The following is a 13,183-nucleotide window of genomic DNA, read 5'->3' as shown; positions in this document are numbered from 1 at the left end:
TCGGATCAATAAACCTCATCCCTTTCTACCTTCTATTCGCCTTAATGATGTCCCGGTCCTTTCGAGCCTCTCCAAACACTCACCAGCGGAAGTGTGGAGCGTCTCGAAAGCTCGTCTGCTCGTGATAGGTGCGTGATGTGATATGATTCTCTAGATCCCTTTCCTTTTCTTCTCGAAAGTCAAAAGACGACGACGAGACGCACCCAAGGAGGGCACCAGCTCCGGAAACTGTCCTGTCTGGTGTGCGTGGGTGGATGTGTAAAGTAATGCAGCAGCTGCTACTGAGTGCCTTGTTGCTAAACATGTGTCCTCATGGTTTGTTGATACGAAATGTAAGATATGTACGGTCGAGCATTTTGTACGCCGAGTGCGCACAGTCGAGGGTGGGAGGGTGTGTGTGTGTGTGTGTGTCTGAGTGGAGTCTGAGACCAAACCATATCGAGCGAACGAGCTACTAGCTACTTCCTCTCTTGGTGCCTTTTGGAGGTGGTGGAAGACTAGATTCACCGGTAGCTAGTTGTCTCGCTTTTCCAGCTAACCGAAGCGATCCCTGCTACATGCTACATGAGGGTTGGGTCTTTGCCGTCTTCAAACACCAAAGCGAGACTCAAAAGCGCGCACCTGATAATGGGTTGTAACACTGAAAACAGGATTTTACAGTAGTCCTACCAGCAAAGTAATCATTATAATCACAAATACATAACATCTTACCAAGGCAAGGCAAGGGCCTCGCACCAACGGCAATGGATCGATACAGCATTATTGATTCCGAGAGCAATTAGCAACGCATTACATTGTTACGAACTAACTGTTCCTACTCTGAGCTCTCTCATATTAGAAAGGGGCATTCGTTCGCAGGGTAGCACATCCAGTAAATGAGGAGACGGTAGCAGAAGAAGCAGAAACGCGTCCTTCCTATAACACATAACACATCACACTCTGGCTACAGTAAGTTACACCGCCGCACCTCACACCGCCGCACCTCACACCGCCACTAAGATAAACTCTATGCTACGGTAAATTCTTAAATCGATCATTACATTTGGGCCTCCTGCTGCGATGCTGCTTGCAGTGTTCCGTTCCGTTTAGCCCGCACGGCCTGCCTAGGTTATTGTGTGTTTCACGTTCGTTTCCCACTTTTTTCCTTATTTTCCTTTTTTTTACCGGATATTACGCTAAATATGTTGATCCACTTTTTATCATTTTCCCCTGTTTACATTTTCTAGTATGCTTCATGTGTTTCTGTGTGTGTGTTTGTGTTTGTTTGTTTATGAGCATGTGTGTGGTCGTGTTTGGTGTGTCCCTTTTGTGTATGTTCTGCTACCGTTCCGCATACCATGTTCTTGACGTCGAGCCATGTTCAACCGTTAGTCGTTCTACACCTTCACTACTCTGTAGCAGCGACCTGTGGAGAGTATAATAAAAGCAGCTTTAATACTACCTACTTACTTATCCGGCGCTACAACCGACGAGCGGTCTTGGCCTGCCAAAGAAGATTCCTCCACCGCTCGCGATCGAGCGCCGTCGTCCTCCAAGTCGGTAGTCCTGCTATTCTGGCGTCAATGTCGATACCGTCGCTCCATCTCGATTTGGGCCTACCACGCCCTCTCTGTCCATCCGGAAGGCCTAAGAAGACTTTACGGGCTGGGTCGTCGTCTGCCATTCTCATGACATGCCCAGCCCACCGAAGCCGGGCGAGTCTCATGCGCTGCGCGACAGTGAGATCGTCATACAACGCGTATAACTCCGCGTTGTATCGGCTTCTCCATCGTCCCTCCTCACACACGGGGCCAAATATCCTTCTGAGAATACTGAATACTACCTACAGGATATTGTATTAAAAAATGTATTTAAACAAAAAGAAATTTAATTCATAACTAACTCAAAATAGAAAAAAAAAATTGCATTGAAGGGCAGTGCACCGCTCTATCCGTCCATTCATCCCCAAGTGGCCCGCGGCACCGTTGTAATGCCCGTCTCTAGCTTGTGAAATTAATATTTCCTCTTTTGCTTAATTAACGCAAACTTTAACCACCGGAGTTCCTTCCACCGGCTACGAGGGGCTACTGCAAACACCGATGAACGGATGATCCCATCAGCACATCAGCGCACTAGGTGCACTTGAACCATGTCGGATACCATTAGAGCATAGCAACGCTGGCAACGTGGCTGGCAGCACTTCCAGCACCTTGCCACCGCCTACTTTGTTCGAGAAGGGAATCTTTTTCAAACATTCTTCCCATTGTTTCGCGTTTTCTCGGTGACTGTAATCCATACACGCTCATCCGCGTTGTCGTCGCCGTCGTCGTCGTCGTCGTCGTCGTCAAAAAACACGCTTCACTTCACTGTACGCCGCATATCATCGTTATCAACCCACCCGCCCGCCGCATGGATGGGATGTCGCACCAACTTTTAACAACCAGCGCGGAAGCGATCGAGCGGAAAGGCGCCGGCAGAAAAATGGCGAATTAATTTCGGGCCGCGGCCCGGGGCGAAACGAACGAACCGTAACCGACGACGACGACGACGACCAAGACTTGAAAACTTTGAGACACCCGCTCTCACGGTGGCGAACAAATTGGCGAACAGGATACGCACCATTCGCTTATCGCGCTTGTCGCTTTCACTCATTATCGGTCCTCCTCGCAGAAGATGAAATCGAGCAAACATGTCGGGATGAAATGGTTGGCCGACTTCGACATCGAGAGCGCGTTATCACCGACACCGAGTGTGGAACGAGTTCGGTAAAAGCATTTGTACTATCGCACAGAATCCTTCCCAGAATTATGTACCTCGGCATCTCGGACTCATCGACACGAAAACTCATTCCACTCGTAATGGGAGTCGTCAGGAATAGGTTAGCGCCGGCAGCAGTAGCAGTAGCAGCAGCAGCAGCAGCAGCAGCAGTGGCGTATTCATACATCGCGTCTTATCACACTCATTGCTAAACCACCCCGACATCCATTAGAACATCGATAAGCTCCCGGAAAACCGAACATTCGCCATCGCGTTCGCCTTCGCTCGTCGTCTCATTCGCGCTCTGTATTATCACTTTGGGGCTCCCGGCGAAGGTTGCCAGCTGTCAAACGATATGGCTTACCGCCAATCATGCCGCCATGTTGTGGTTTGGGATGGCCCCCGTCGATAACCAAACCATTTCTAAGATCCAGCGATCCTTGCTCGCAGCGGAAAGGTTGGCGAAACAATTCGGCTTTTCCAATTTACACAGTATCTCAGTCCAACGTCATCGGTGAGCCTCCTAAGGGATGCCACCCACACCTCTCACGCCTCCCATTGCATGCCATTCCAACGAAACGCCATTTTTGCCTCACCAAATTCCGGGGGGGAATGATGAGACCTGAGGGCCCCCCGAGATAAGATCATCAGATGCTCGCGCATCGGGCCCGCGCACACGCCATGAATTCCGCCGTTCCATTCCCCGGTACGGCCGGAATGCGGGTAGAGTTAGGAGAGGCTCAGGTCGCTGCTCGGAATGGTCGGCATGGTACCAGCATGGTGCTGGCATTGATGGCGCGGCTCTGGTTTTGACAGGAATTGATGTAATGCGAATGGCGCACCCACCTGCCAGCCTCGCAAAGGATATACCCAGAGCTCACCATTGGAGGCTGGAAATCTCGTGAAATAACAACCCCGATAGGACGGATTGTGATGGTTACGCCAAGGCCAAGGGAATTTTCCAACCGGCTGCAAGACGGCCGCGATGCGAGAGAGTAGATACAGGGATATACTACTCCCCCTTTCTAGGTTCAATTTCAATCATTCCGTATCGCTCGTATCGCTATCGCTGTCCATAAACATATGGCATGTCAAGGATAATTCAACGTTTTTCCATCTACATTCCATATGCGGGCATTGCTTTCACTGGCCCGGTGGTTGTTATGCTGTTGCTGCTTGCAGATGCTTGCTTTAATGTTCCAAGATTTGTGGTACTGGTTTTGGAAAAATTGGAACATAAACCTCAGCATTCGAAGCCACAACATCCCCTTTTTATGCTTCTACCATAAGTAGATGTTGTGGTCGGAACTCTGTTGCAACGTTGTTGATGTAAGAGCCTGATTTCAACAGAAATCCATTTCGAACAGGAAATTGATTCTACACTGCTGCACTGCTAGCCCTCAGTGTGTGTGTATGACATCATGATGGTGCAAAAGCACACACACACACCCTTCCCCAATGTGCCAGCAACATCACAGGAAGTTGCTCATTTTCAACCTAATGAATAACGCAAACGAAAAACGAGCGATGCAATGAGTTTTCAATTTATGTGCTCGGCACACTGCATTGTGCTAATTGAATAATCTCTCGTTTAATTACCCATTATCAAGCTGAAACGCAGGTGCGTGTGGGCAAGTGCACTGTGCAGATACTGCTGCTGAACGATTCACACTGACAATTGATTGATTGATGACATCTCTCGGGCTCGATAGGGGTGTGTGTGCAGGATGGAAAAATTGAAAAGCAAAAGCGGTACTTTGAATTGATTTTAATTACAATTTAACCATCGCTACAATCAAGCATCCTTTCGCTGCAATAACAATCACACCAATACGGGCTATTGCATTGGATGCCGCCGACAATACCACCTCGGAGTACCTCGCCGAATGAATACCTCAACCAATCCCAGACAATGCGACTCGACCTAGAGCATTTAAATGGTTGTAATTAAGATAAATGTAAAATGGCCACTTGGACCATTATTTTCAGCCCCTCAACTCACCTGTCCCTTATCCTCCTCCCTTAGCTTTCAGGGGAGAAAGGGATCACGGCACCTAATGAACTTATTTATTGTTAAAGAATAATTTAATTTACGCTCATCTTTCAACCCTCCCAGCTGACCTCACGGGAGGCCAAAGGCCAGAGGAGGGGAGGGGGAGGTTAGTTTCCACAACGGGCGCCCTGACCGCGACCCAGGGGGTGGTTGAGGTCTTGCTCGTTACTCATTCAATGGTTCCGCCCTCACCAGCAGGCGAGTTATCAATCAAGGATGCTCAACGATTTGAGCTCAAAGGTCAACAGGCGGGTTTCTCGATGGATAATTAATAACCCAACTCCCAAAAACGGCCCCAAACCTAGTAACCGGTGCCCGGGTCCGGGAGTCCCAAAATATTGTGCTGACCGTTTTGCACTCCATCGAGCGCAACTATGGCGTCACGTCCGTTTACACCGTCATAGGTAGTGTGGAGAATAGTGCTGGTTGTAAAGGGAGTAGATGCCACAGCCGCTGACCCCGAACGGTCGGTCGGTCGGTCGGTCGGTAGGTATCGAGTTTTAATCAAGCCGTCCGTCCGTTACTCCCGTAATTACTCGGAACAATCGACTCCGAACGGTGGTTCGCACACTCGGTGTGGAAGTGTGGAAGGACATTAATTATCAATCAGCTTACCATCCGCCCGTCGTGGCTATTCCTCTTCTTTGCTCTCACGTGTACCGGTCTGGTGCATTACTTTGTACCTCACCTTTGGACAACACAGCATCACCGACCGGGGCTACTACGTCATCCGAGCGTCACCGGCTCGCCGGATTGATAATTGAAAGATCAATTTACGGTTCGCCAGCAACATGCGCCAGCGCCTGGGCGTGTGTCCGACATTTTAATTGACATTAAATTGGCCACAAAACCTCCCGGTTCCGGTCACCCACCATTTTGCTGCCATGCCGGACCGGCGCGGTACCGTGGCGCAGCTGCTCCCGTAAAGCCGGATTATCCAGCGTGATTTAATGAAATTACCGTGAGCAAATATGCTGAGCACTTTCCGGTATGCCATGGCACGCCCGGCCTGATGATGACGGTACCCTGGTCCTCGGGCCCCCGGCGAAAGAATTCTAAACGAAACGTCAGTCAATCACAATCGCTACCCGGTCTCCGGAACGCCCGTAGGGGGAACGCTTGTCAGAACATGTGTGGCTATTAATCCGTGATCCCGGGCCGTGATTAGATGTGTGCGTGTCCGGTCGATAATTTTTGAGAACCGCCACCACAATGTGTGTCCTTTTCGTTGCGTACGACTCGAGGTGTCGCGAAAGATCGCGTCGCGACGTTTTAAGCTGCCGCTTTTTAGTTTAAAATTGAATTACTATTTGTGCGCGACCGTCCATCAAAGTCACCCTTCTCTGGAACGTCCGAAATAGTTTTCTTTCTCGCGCGAAAAAGCATTCCCGGCATCATGCCCCATTTCAACCATCTGCTGGATTATTTGTTCGGAGGTGACTCCAGTCGTCGGTGTCGGTGTCTCCGCGTTGACTCCGCGGGCACATCTCGTACAGCTGGCCAAATGCAATTAGGCGGACGACAGGCGCCAGCTAAATGGCTTTCTGCATCAATTATCCAATTGCCTGGGTCCGGCACTGGCGCAATGGAAGTGTACGTAGCAGCATCCCTCCGGCCCCAGCACCAGCAACATTCGAGCGACGTTTATCCATTTGCAGGATAATTCCATCATTCAATTGTTGCTCCAAACCGATTCGATTTGGTCAAGCGGAGTTGCGGAGTTGGAATGGGAGTTTCCAGTTCTCTTCCGGCTCAAATGATTGTCTATTTCTTCTTTTTTGTAGCTGAAAATTCGTTATCTTCGAGTAAGTTAAATTCTTTACAATCCCTGCATCGATATGTAATGTGTTTGATTGATGTAGTGATCGTTGTTATGACAACAGCATACGTATCTCCAAACGCTGCTCATAAAAGATCCTTCAAACAGTTTTTGCAATGTTTTGATAATTTACAATCACTTCTTATTGGTGGTTTATTGACGGCTGACATTGCTCCATCTTTAAAAGGATAAATGAAATGCAGCAACAATCCGAGTAACGTTGCTAGATCGATCAATATTTAATCCCCAGGGCCAATTGATTAATTTTTAAAAGTTTCGAAAAAAGTAAAATAATTAGTAAAAAAGTAAATAATTCAATCAATAGTTCAATTTGCTATTGACAGTACTAAACTCACAAGATATGAAAGTTATGAATTCATGAAACTGTCAAATAGCGAACAAAAGAGGGTAAATATATTGACACCAGCCGCATGATGAATGTAACTATTGATCTAGAGTAGTAAACGTGTACACCATTCGCAAAACCGTATTTGATGTTAAATGCAAATGAAACACTGAAACGCGGACGATCAACAATTATTGAAATGGACCTCTCCCCCCGAGGCCGTTACAATTGCAAATGAAAATTCAAATTGCAAATTGAATCAAGTGACGAGAACAGGACAGCACAAGAACAGCAGCGCATTTTACATCATTCACTGCAAATATCGTTGCAAGTTGCGATACTCTGTTGCCCGCGCTGGCCTGGCTGGCCTGGCTGTCCACTTGTTTAAATAAAATTCATAAAATTAAAGACCGTCCCCGGCTCCAACGCAGTTTGCCGTGGCCGCTTTTCCATTTTCCAGCATTTACCCTCAACGGGACATCTGTTTCGGTCAGCCAGGCCCATCGGCCTATCCGAGAGAGGGAGAGGAAATTGAAATTTTATTGATTTAGATGTCAAAACCAAAGCCCAACCAACGCCTCTCCGCCGCCCCATGCTCGCTTGGATCGATGATGACGGGCAATGCGATACCGGATGCTTCGATCTGGTCGCTTAGCTCGGTCTAGATGCGACCTCACTTGACACAAACGAAGCAACAGAAATCTCATTCGCCTCGCGTTGCCTTGCCAACGAAAATGCCAACATGCCAAGAAGCACACTAACGCACACGCACGAAGCACTCCATAATTGTAACTCGTGTGTGTGTGTGTGCGTACTGTGCGAGCGATCAATTTCGCCATTTTGCTCGCCAAGCCCAAGTCCACGCGGAACGTGACATCACCGGAGTGTGAAAGTACACCAACCCCCACCCCCCCGGGGGGGTGAAAGAAGACGAAAATTATGCAAATCAACATTTGATTATTCGACATTTGAGCATCGTGCGCCGTGCCTCGCGAGACCTCGAGTGCCAGGCTTCAGTTGGACCGTGAAACGACACGCGCCCTCGACACCTGACGAGGTAATGGCGAGACAATTTGCCGTTAAAATAATGTCGAAAAAGATGTTAACGTGCACGTGCCCGGCCCCTGGGGCAGTTGCCGGGCCGGGGAGGGGCGCTTCTGAGTATTTCGGTAAATTTTCCCTCTAGCAAGGGACCTACGAAGCGCAGCCCATCTTCATTTCCAATTATCGGAATATCGTCGTAATGCATTTCGCTTCGATGCCGTAGCTGGAGCAGGGGAAAAGAAATTATATACTCCAAGCCAATTGAAGCTGTTGAGTTTTCCGAATTTTCCGGGCTCTTTTGCGCCTGTCCTTCGATCGCTTTCGATGATAATGGGGAAGCGATAATCGATGTAAATGTCACTAACTCCATTACGCCATTGGACATTGGCGCCAGAAAGCACCACCATTTTACATTCGTTACCAACCCAGGTGAGCATAATCCGAGTGAAAAGCTCATTTGCATGGGAAATTCACCGGGGAAACCCCATGCCAAATGCACTAGCAACCCTCGCAAATACTATTATAACGGTCGTACTACAACGTAATCCATCAAAATGAAGATATTCAAATTTACAATCCAATCGAAAACAGTACCACAAAAAAAAACAAAGAAAAAATGGGAAACATTCAATCATCGACAGGCCACATACCAGCGCCTAGAAGCCGGCCCCGTCCAGTATGTCGGGCAGTATCAGGGGTGGACAGTTGAGCGGGGTACAGGTAACCCTCGGTGAAGGATCGTTTTCCGGTCCGGATACGCAAACGCACTGCAAACAGTTGCCCGTTTCCTGCTTCAGCACGGCACCGACCGGATACGTCACACCTGCGAAAGGAGAGAGAGAGAAAAACAGATAGAAAGAGAGAGCATACCGATAAGTTGGATGTTCTGGTGAGGAGGGCCACGACATCAGCAATCAATATCCGCAAACCACCAATGTGTGTGTGTGTGTGTGTGAATGTCCCCCCTGGGGCCCAGTCCTCAAAAGAACATATCCCTTCAATCAGGAGATTGGTTCATTTGTGTCTGTATGTGGTTGTGTCCGTCCTCTCCCTCCCCTCCCGGAACTCAGACATTTGATTTGCAAATCCGAACCTTCCTCACCGTTTCCGTGGTCGTCGTCCCGCCCCACCCGCGGGGGAAGATCTACTTACCCATCACAATGCAATGCTGTTCAGAGGATGCTGAGGTGCCCGATGGCGACGCGCTTCCTGTGCCCGACGTCGTCGCTGTTGTCGTCGTCGGAGTTGATGACGTACTGCTGCTGCTACTACTACTACTACTGCTACCACCACCAGCATCTACCATTCGAGCACCGTAGACAGCCGGAACTTCCGGGTAAATCAGCTCCGAATGGTTCGTACCCTCGCCATAGTCCGTTTCGATCGCTGTCGAGTTGAGAATGTCGATCACGGACGATGGTCGGTCACTCGGTGGCATCGTGGTCGTGGTCGTCGATGAAGCACCATCACCAGCAGCGAGTCCACCGCCCTGGGTAACGTTGGTCGTTAGCATGATGGCCGGTGCAACCGGACCGCCATCATTCTCGGTTCCATCTCTTTCACCATCTTCCCCGTCCCCATCGCTATCATTATCATCATCATCATCGTCGTCGTCGTCATCATCTTCGTTGCTTTCAACGGGCGCAACGACCGACGACACTCGCCCATCGAAGCTTAGTACATCCCGGATACCCGGACCTTCTGGGCCACCGAGCCCACCCGGACCATCATCAAACATCTCCACGTGGCCCGAAGAGGTGATGATGTAGTGCTGTGGTGCCGCGATATCGTGATCTCGACTTCGTGCCATACCCGAATCTTGAGGTTCCCGGATCATCCCAAAACCGTATCCACCGAATAGCTGCTCCCGGCTAGCCAACTGACTGTCCGTTTGCTCTCCACTGTTCTGTTGTTGCTGCTGCTCCTGCGGCATCTGCTTGGCATCGGGCAACGCATCGCTAGCGATCGAAACCGTCGGTTTCCGGTCCGAAACGCCAAGTTTCTTTGGATTCTTTCCCTTCTTGAGACCCACGGAACCGGCCTTACCCTTACCGGAACCGCGATTTGCACCACCCCTCGATTTGCGGCCAGCTTCCGTTGGTTTCACGACCACGGCACGATGCATCATGATCGGTGGTGTTTGCGGGAAGCTGAGCATACTCTTGGGAATGCCATCGATCGGATTGTGGTTCGATTGTGCACCGATGGCCACCGTGCTGGTCACGCTAATGGTCGTCGTGAATTCACTTAGCGTGTCGGCCACAATTAGCCGCGTCGCGCCACCGTTACTGTCGGCCATTGATCCGGGTGCTTCCGATTGGGGTCCGGCGGCGCCTCTCGATTGGAAACCGAACCCATCGGTCGCCATCGGTGGTACACTGGTGGTGATGCTGCTGCTGCTGGTGGTAGTCAGATCCTGACCGTTGGCTGGTGCGGGATCTCTCTGCTCCCCAGAGTCGCCAGAGCTCAGCATCGCTTTCGTTTGAGCATCTATTCGGGGATGGTAATCGGGATATCGAGCGAAGGACCATTAACACAAGGGATTAATTAGATTTCGAGAGCGCGACCAGTGGAAGGCTAGTACATGTACATCCTAAGCTAGCTTTTCGACCAGTGACACTCACACACACACTAACACAATGGACAATCGATTTACCGCGACAGCCCCAAGCGAGGATGTTGGTTTGGAGTTTTGCCAAAATCGGAATTCCGATCACCGGAACCCGATACAATCGGGTCCGACCGCCGGCTGGACATAAATTGCCATTACCTTAAGTGACACCACGGCACAGAGAGGGCCGGCCTAGCCATGTAGCTACGATAATTAATTTCACGTTGGAATGCCTTCTTTTTTCGCCCGGATAATAGTCCGGAGCGGTTGTTCCGAGATAAATAGCGAATCAATCGAACATTTAGAACATGACCTCGTTCGGTGGGGGCCTTGGATTTGCTATTTTTGCAACATCGCCATCGCTAATTTATGGTGCGCCGATAAATGATTGTCCATTGCACAAATGTAGCTGCAGCATAATGGGCTGCATTGGACGTTTATCGCCGCTTATCCCACTATCTGCTGTGCTGTAATGTGCGCAGCACTAGCCTCACTCGCTCGCTCTCTCTCTCTCTCTCCGTAACTATCACAAGCCTTACCGCACTGTTTCCACCAGCAGAAGATCTCTCCATCGATGCAGAGACAGATTTCGCACGGATCGAGCCGCTGAATCTGTGTGAAAGATGAAAGCGAAACAACAAAGTGTAAAAAAGTAGTGCTCTAACTTCATTACGGCAACCCTCAAACACTCTTCCGGACTCGGACTTACCTTCTGGCCGTGGTCGTACTTGTAGTCGTCGACCGTGCACGATTCCGCCTTCTTCTGCAGCTCGCCACGATCGTTATCGTTAATGATGTCGGACAGCATCTCCTGATCGTACCGTGCCTCCGTCTGCTCCGCATCCAGATCGATGCTGTTCCGGAAGCGATCCATTTCCAGCGAGTGTGTCGGTACTGTGTGTTGGGTTGGGTGAAGAGAAAACTTCTTTTTTACCATTTTTCATTTTCCAGCAGGACTGCACCAGAGACACACATTAAACACACACACAGTAGTGGCGCCTCGATGGTTTTTCCATATGTTTTACCCACTGCGCCAGCGCCTGCTAAGATGCCCCACGATGCTCGTGACATAATTTATGAAAAGCGTCTGCAATTGAACTGTCCCCGCAAACGGAGGGGCCGCCAAGCCCAGCCAAGCGTCCCGTGGTTTGGTACTTGAGTTGGTCCCTTTTTCTGCCATTCCCTTATTCCGAGGTCGGAGCAGACCACAGAAAGGATCACATTAAATGTGCAAAAAGACAGAGAAATAGCGAGCAAAGGATCGCAAAAAACAAACAAACAAACGCGAACCAAACATGCCACAAACAGTTCCTTGCCACGGCCAGGACGACGACCATGATGATTATTCATCCTTCCACCAAAAAGGCGAACTGCTGGAACAATGAAATTATGAAAAGACAACGCGCCACGGCGAGGAGCGATCGAGCGATGAAAATTGAAGTCCGGCAACGGCTCATGGAGGAAAAACGAAATCTCGAAGCAAAACTCTCACTCGCAGCGCAGCGCAACGACAAAAAGCCATAAAAGCCGCGGCCACCGGGGAAGAAGAGTTCCGGGGTGTTTTGGGGGCACACTGGCCACTGACTTCCACCGTACAACGTACAAAAACGGCAAAAGGGAACGCCGGCAACCGCGGTGGCGTTACAACTTTACTCAAGACAGCTGACAATCGGGAAAGAAAAACGGGCGACGCCTTTTCGAATCGTAGGGAATGCGGTTCGTGGCGAAAAGGCGGAAGTGCGAAGTGACAAAAGCGTCCAGCGGGGCCAGCGGGGCCAGCGGGCCAGCGTATCTTGCGAAGCACAGGACCGAAGTCGACGAGTTCCGCCGAAGGCTGTTCCTGAACTAACCGCCTCAACCGTCATCCCACCGGAACATCCCATTTTGTTGCTTCGCCAGCAAATGACAGCGAGCACAAGAAGAAGAGGAATGTCGGTTCCGGTCGGTAACGACCACTCCTGGTCTGTATGTGTGTGTGTGTGTGTGTGTGTTCGAGGTTCAAAAACCTCTCGGAGCTCACATGTAGTCAAATGGGACGTTGGACTTGGAGGAAACCGAGGGACACAACCCCTTCCCCAGGTGGTGAGGAGGCTCGAGGATGTCTTCATTCCTTCCTTCTTTAATACCATAAACACACATTTCCAACACGGCACACAAACACACACACACCGTACGTAAGATGACAAGAAACTCTCTGCACCTCCTCCTTCTTCTGCCTCTTCATTCGGCGCTCCCACAAACAAGAGTGGGTGGAGGGAGGAGGAACATTGTTTGCACGCCGGGCGATAAAAACTTGGGCCTGGGACTTCATCCCTTTCTAGGATTGCGAAGGAACGGACATTTTAAATGGATGAGAGTAAATTTAGCAGCCAGCCATCGCTGCGCGCTGCGGAGCATCTCAGCAGGCGATGGTCTACTTCGGTTACGGCAGCGAAGTTTCGAGGACAGGAGACCACTACTCCTTTTCGTGTCCACACACACACACACACCGCCTGCTGCTGTGGTTCGCTATTCATATTCAACAGCAGCAGCAGCAGCAGCAGCAGTGGCGGCAGCGACAACAGCCGACAAGAA

The 13,183-nt window shown here is 50.1% G+C and overlaps 1 protein-coding gene across 1 annotated transcript in view; it reads right to left on the bottom strand.

The window, feature by feature from the left end:
- Positions 1-976: 976 nt before the first annotated feature.
- LOC125953688 (mucin-21) overlaps positions 977-13,183 on the bottom strand; it is a 20,782-nt gene continuing 8,575 nt past the window's right edge. Inside the window, exons 2-6 of the mRNA XM_049683398.1 lie at positions 11,319-11,503; positions 11,149-11,221; positions 9,151-10,488; positions 8,649-8,821; positions 977-1,405 (exon numbers count right to left, since the gene is read on the bottom strand). Of these exons, the coding sequence (XP_049539355.1) occupies positions 8,655-8,821; positions 9,151-10,488; positions 11,149-11,221; positions 11,319-11,503 (1,763 nt within the window). The 3' untranslated portion in view covers positions 977-1,405; positions 8,649-8,654. The remainder of the gene's footprint in view (positions 1,406-8,648; positions 8,822-9,150; positions 10,489-11,148; positions 11,222-11,318; positions 11,504-13,183) is intronic.

This window comes from Anopheles darlingi, chromosome 3 (genome assembly GCF_943734745.1).
Source record: "Anopheles darlingi chromosome 3, idAnoDarlMG_H_01, whole genome shotgun sequence".
Classification (NCBI taxonomy): Eukaryota; Metazoa; Arthropoda; class Insecta; order Diptera; family Culicidae; genus Anopheles; species Anopheles darlingi.
The sequence above is the reverse complement of the archived record's forward strand: the minus strand, read 5'-3'. Positions and strand labels throughout refer to the sequence as shown.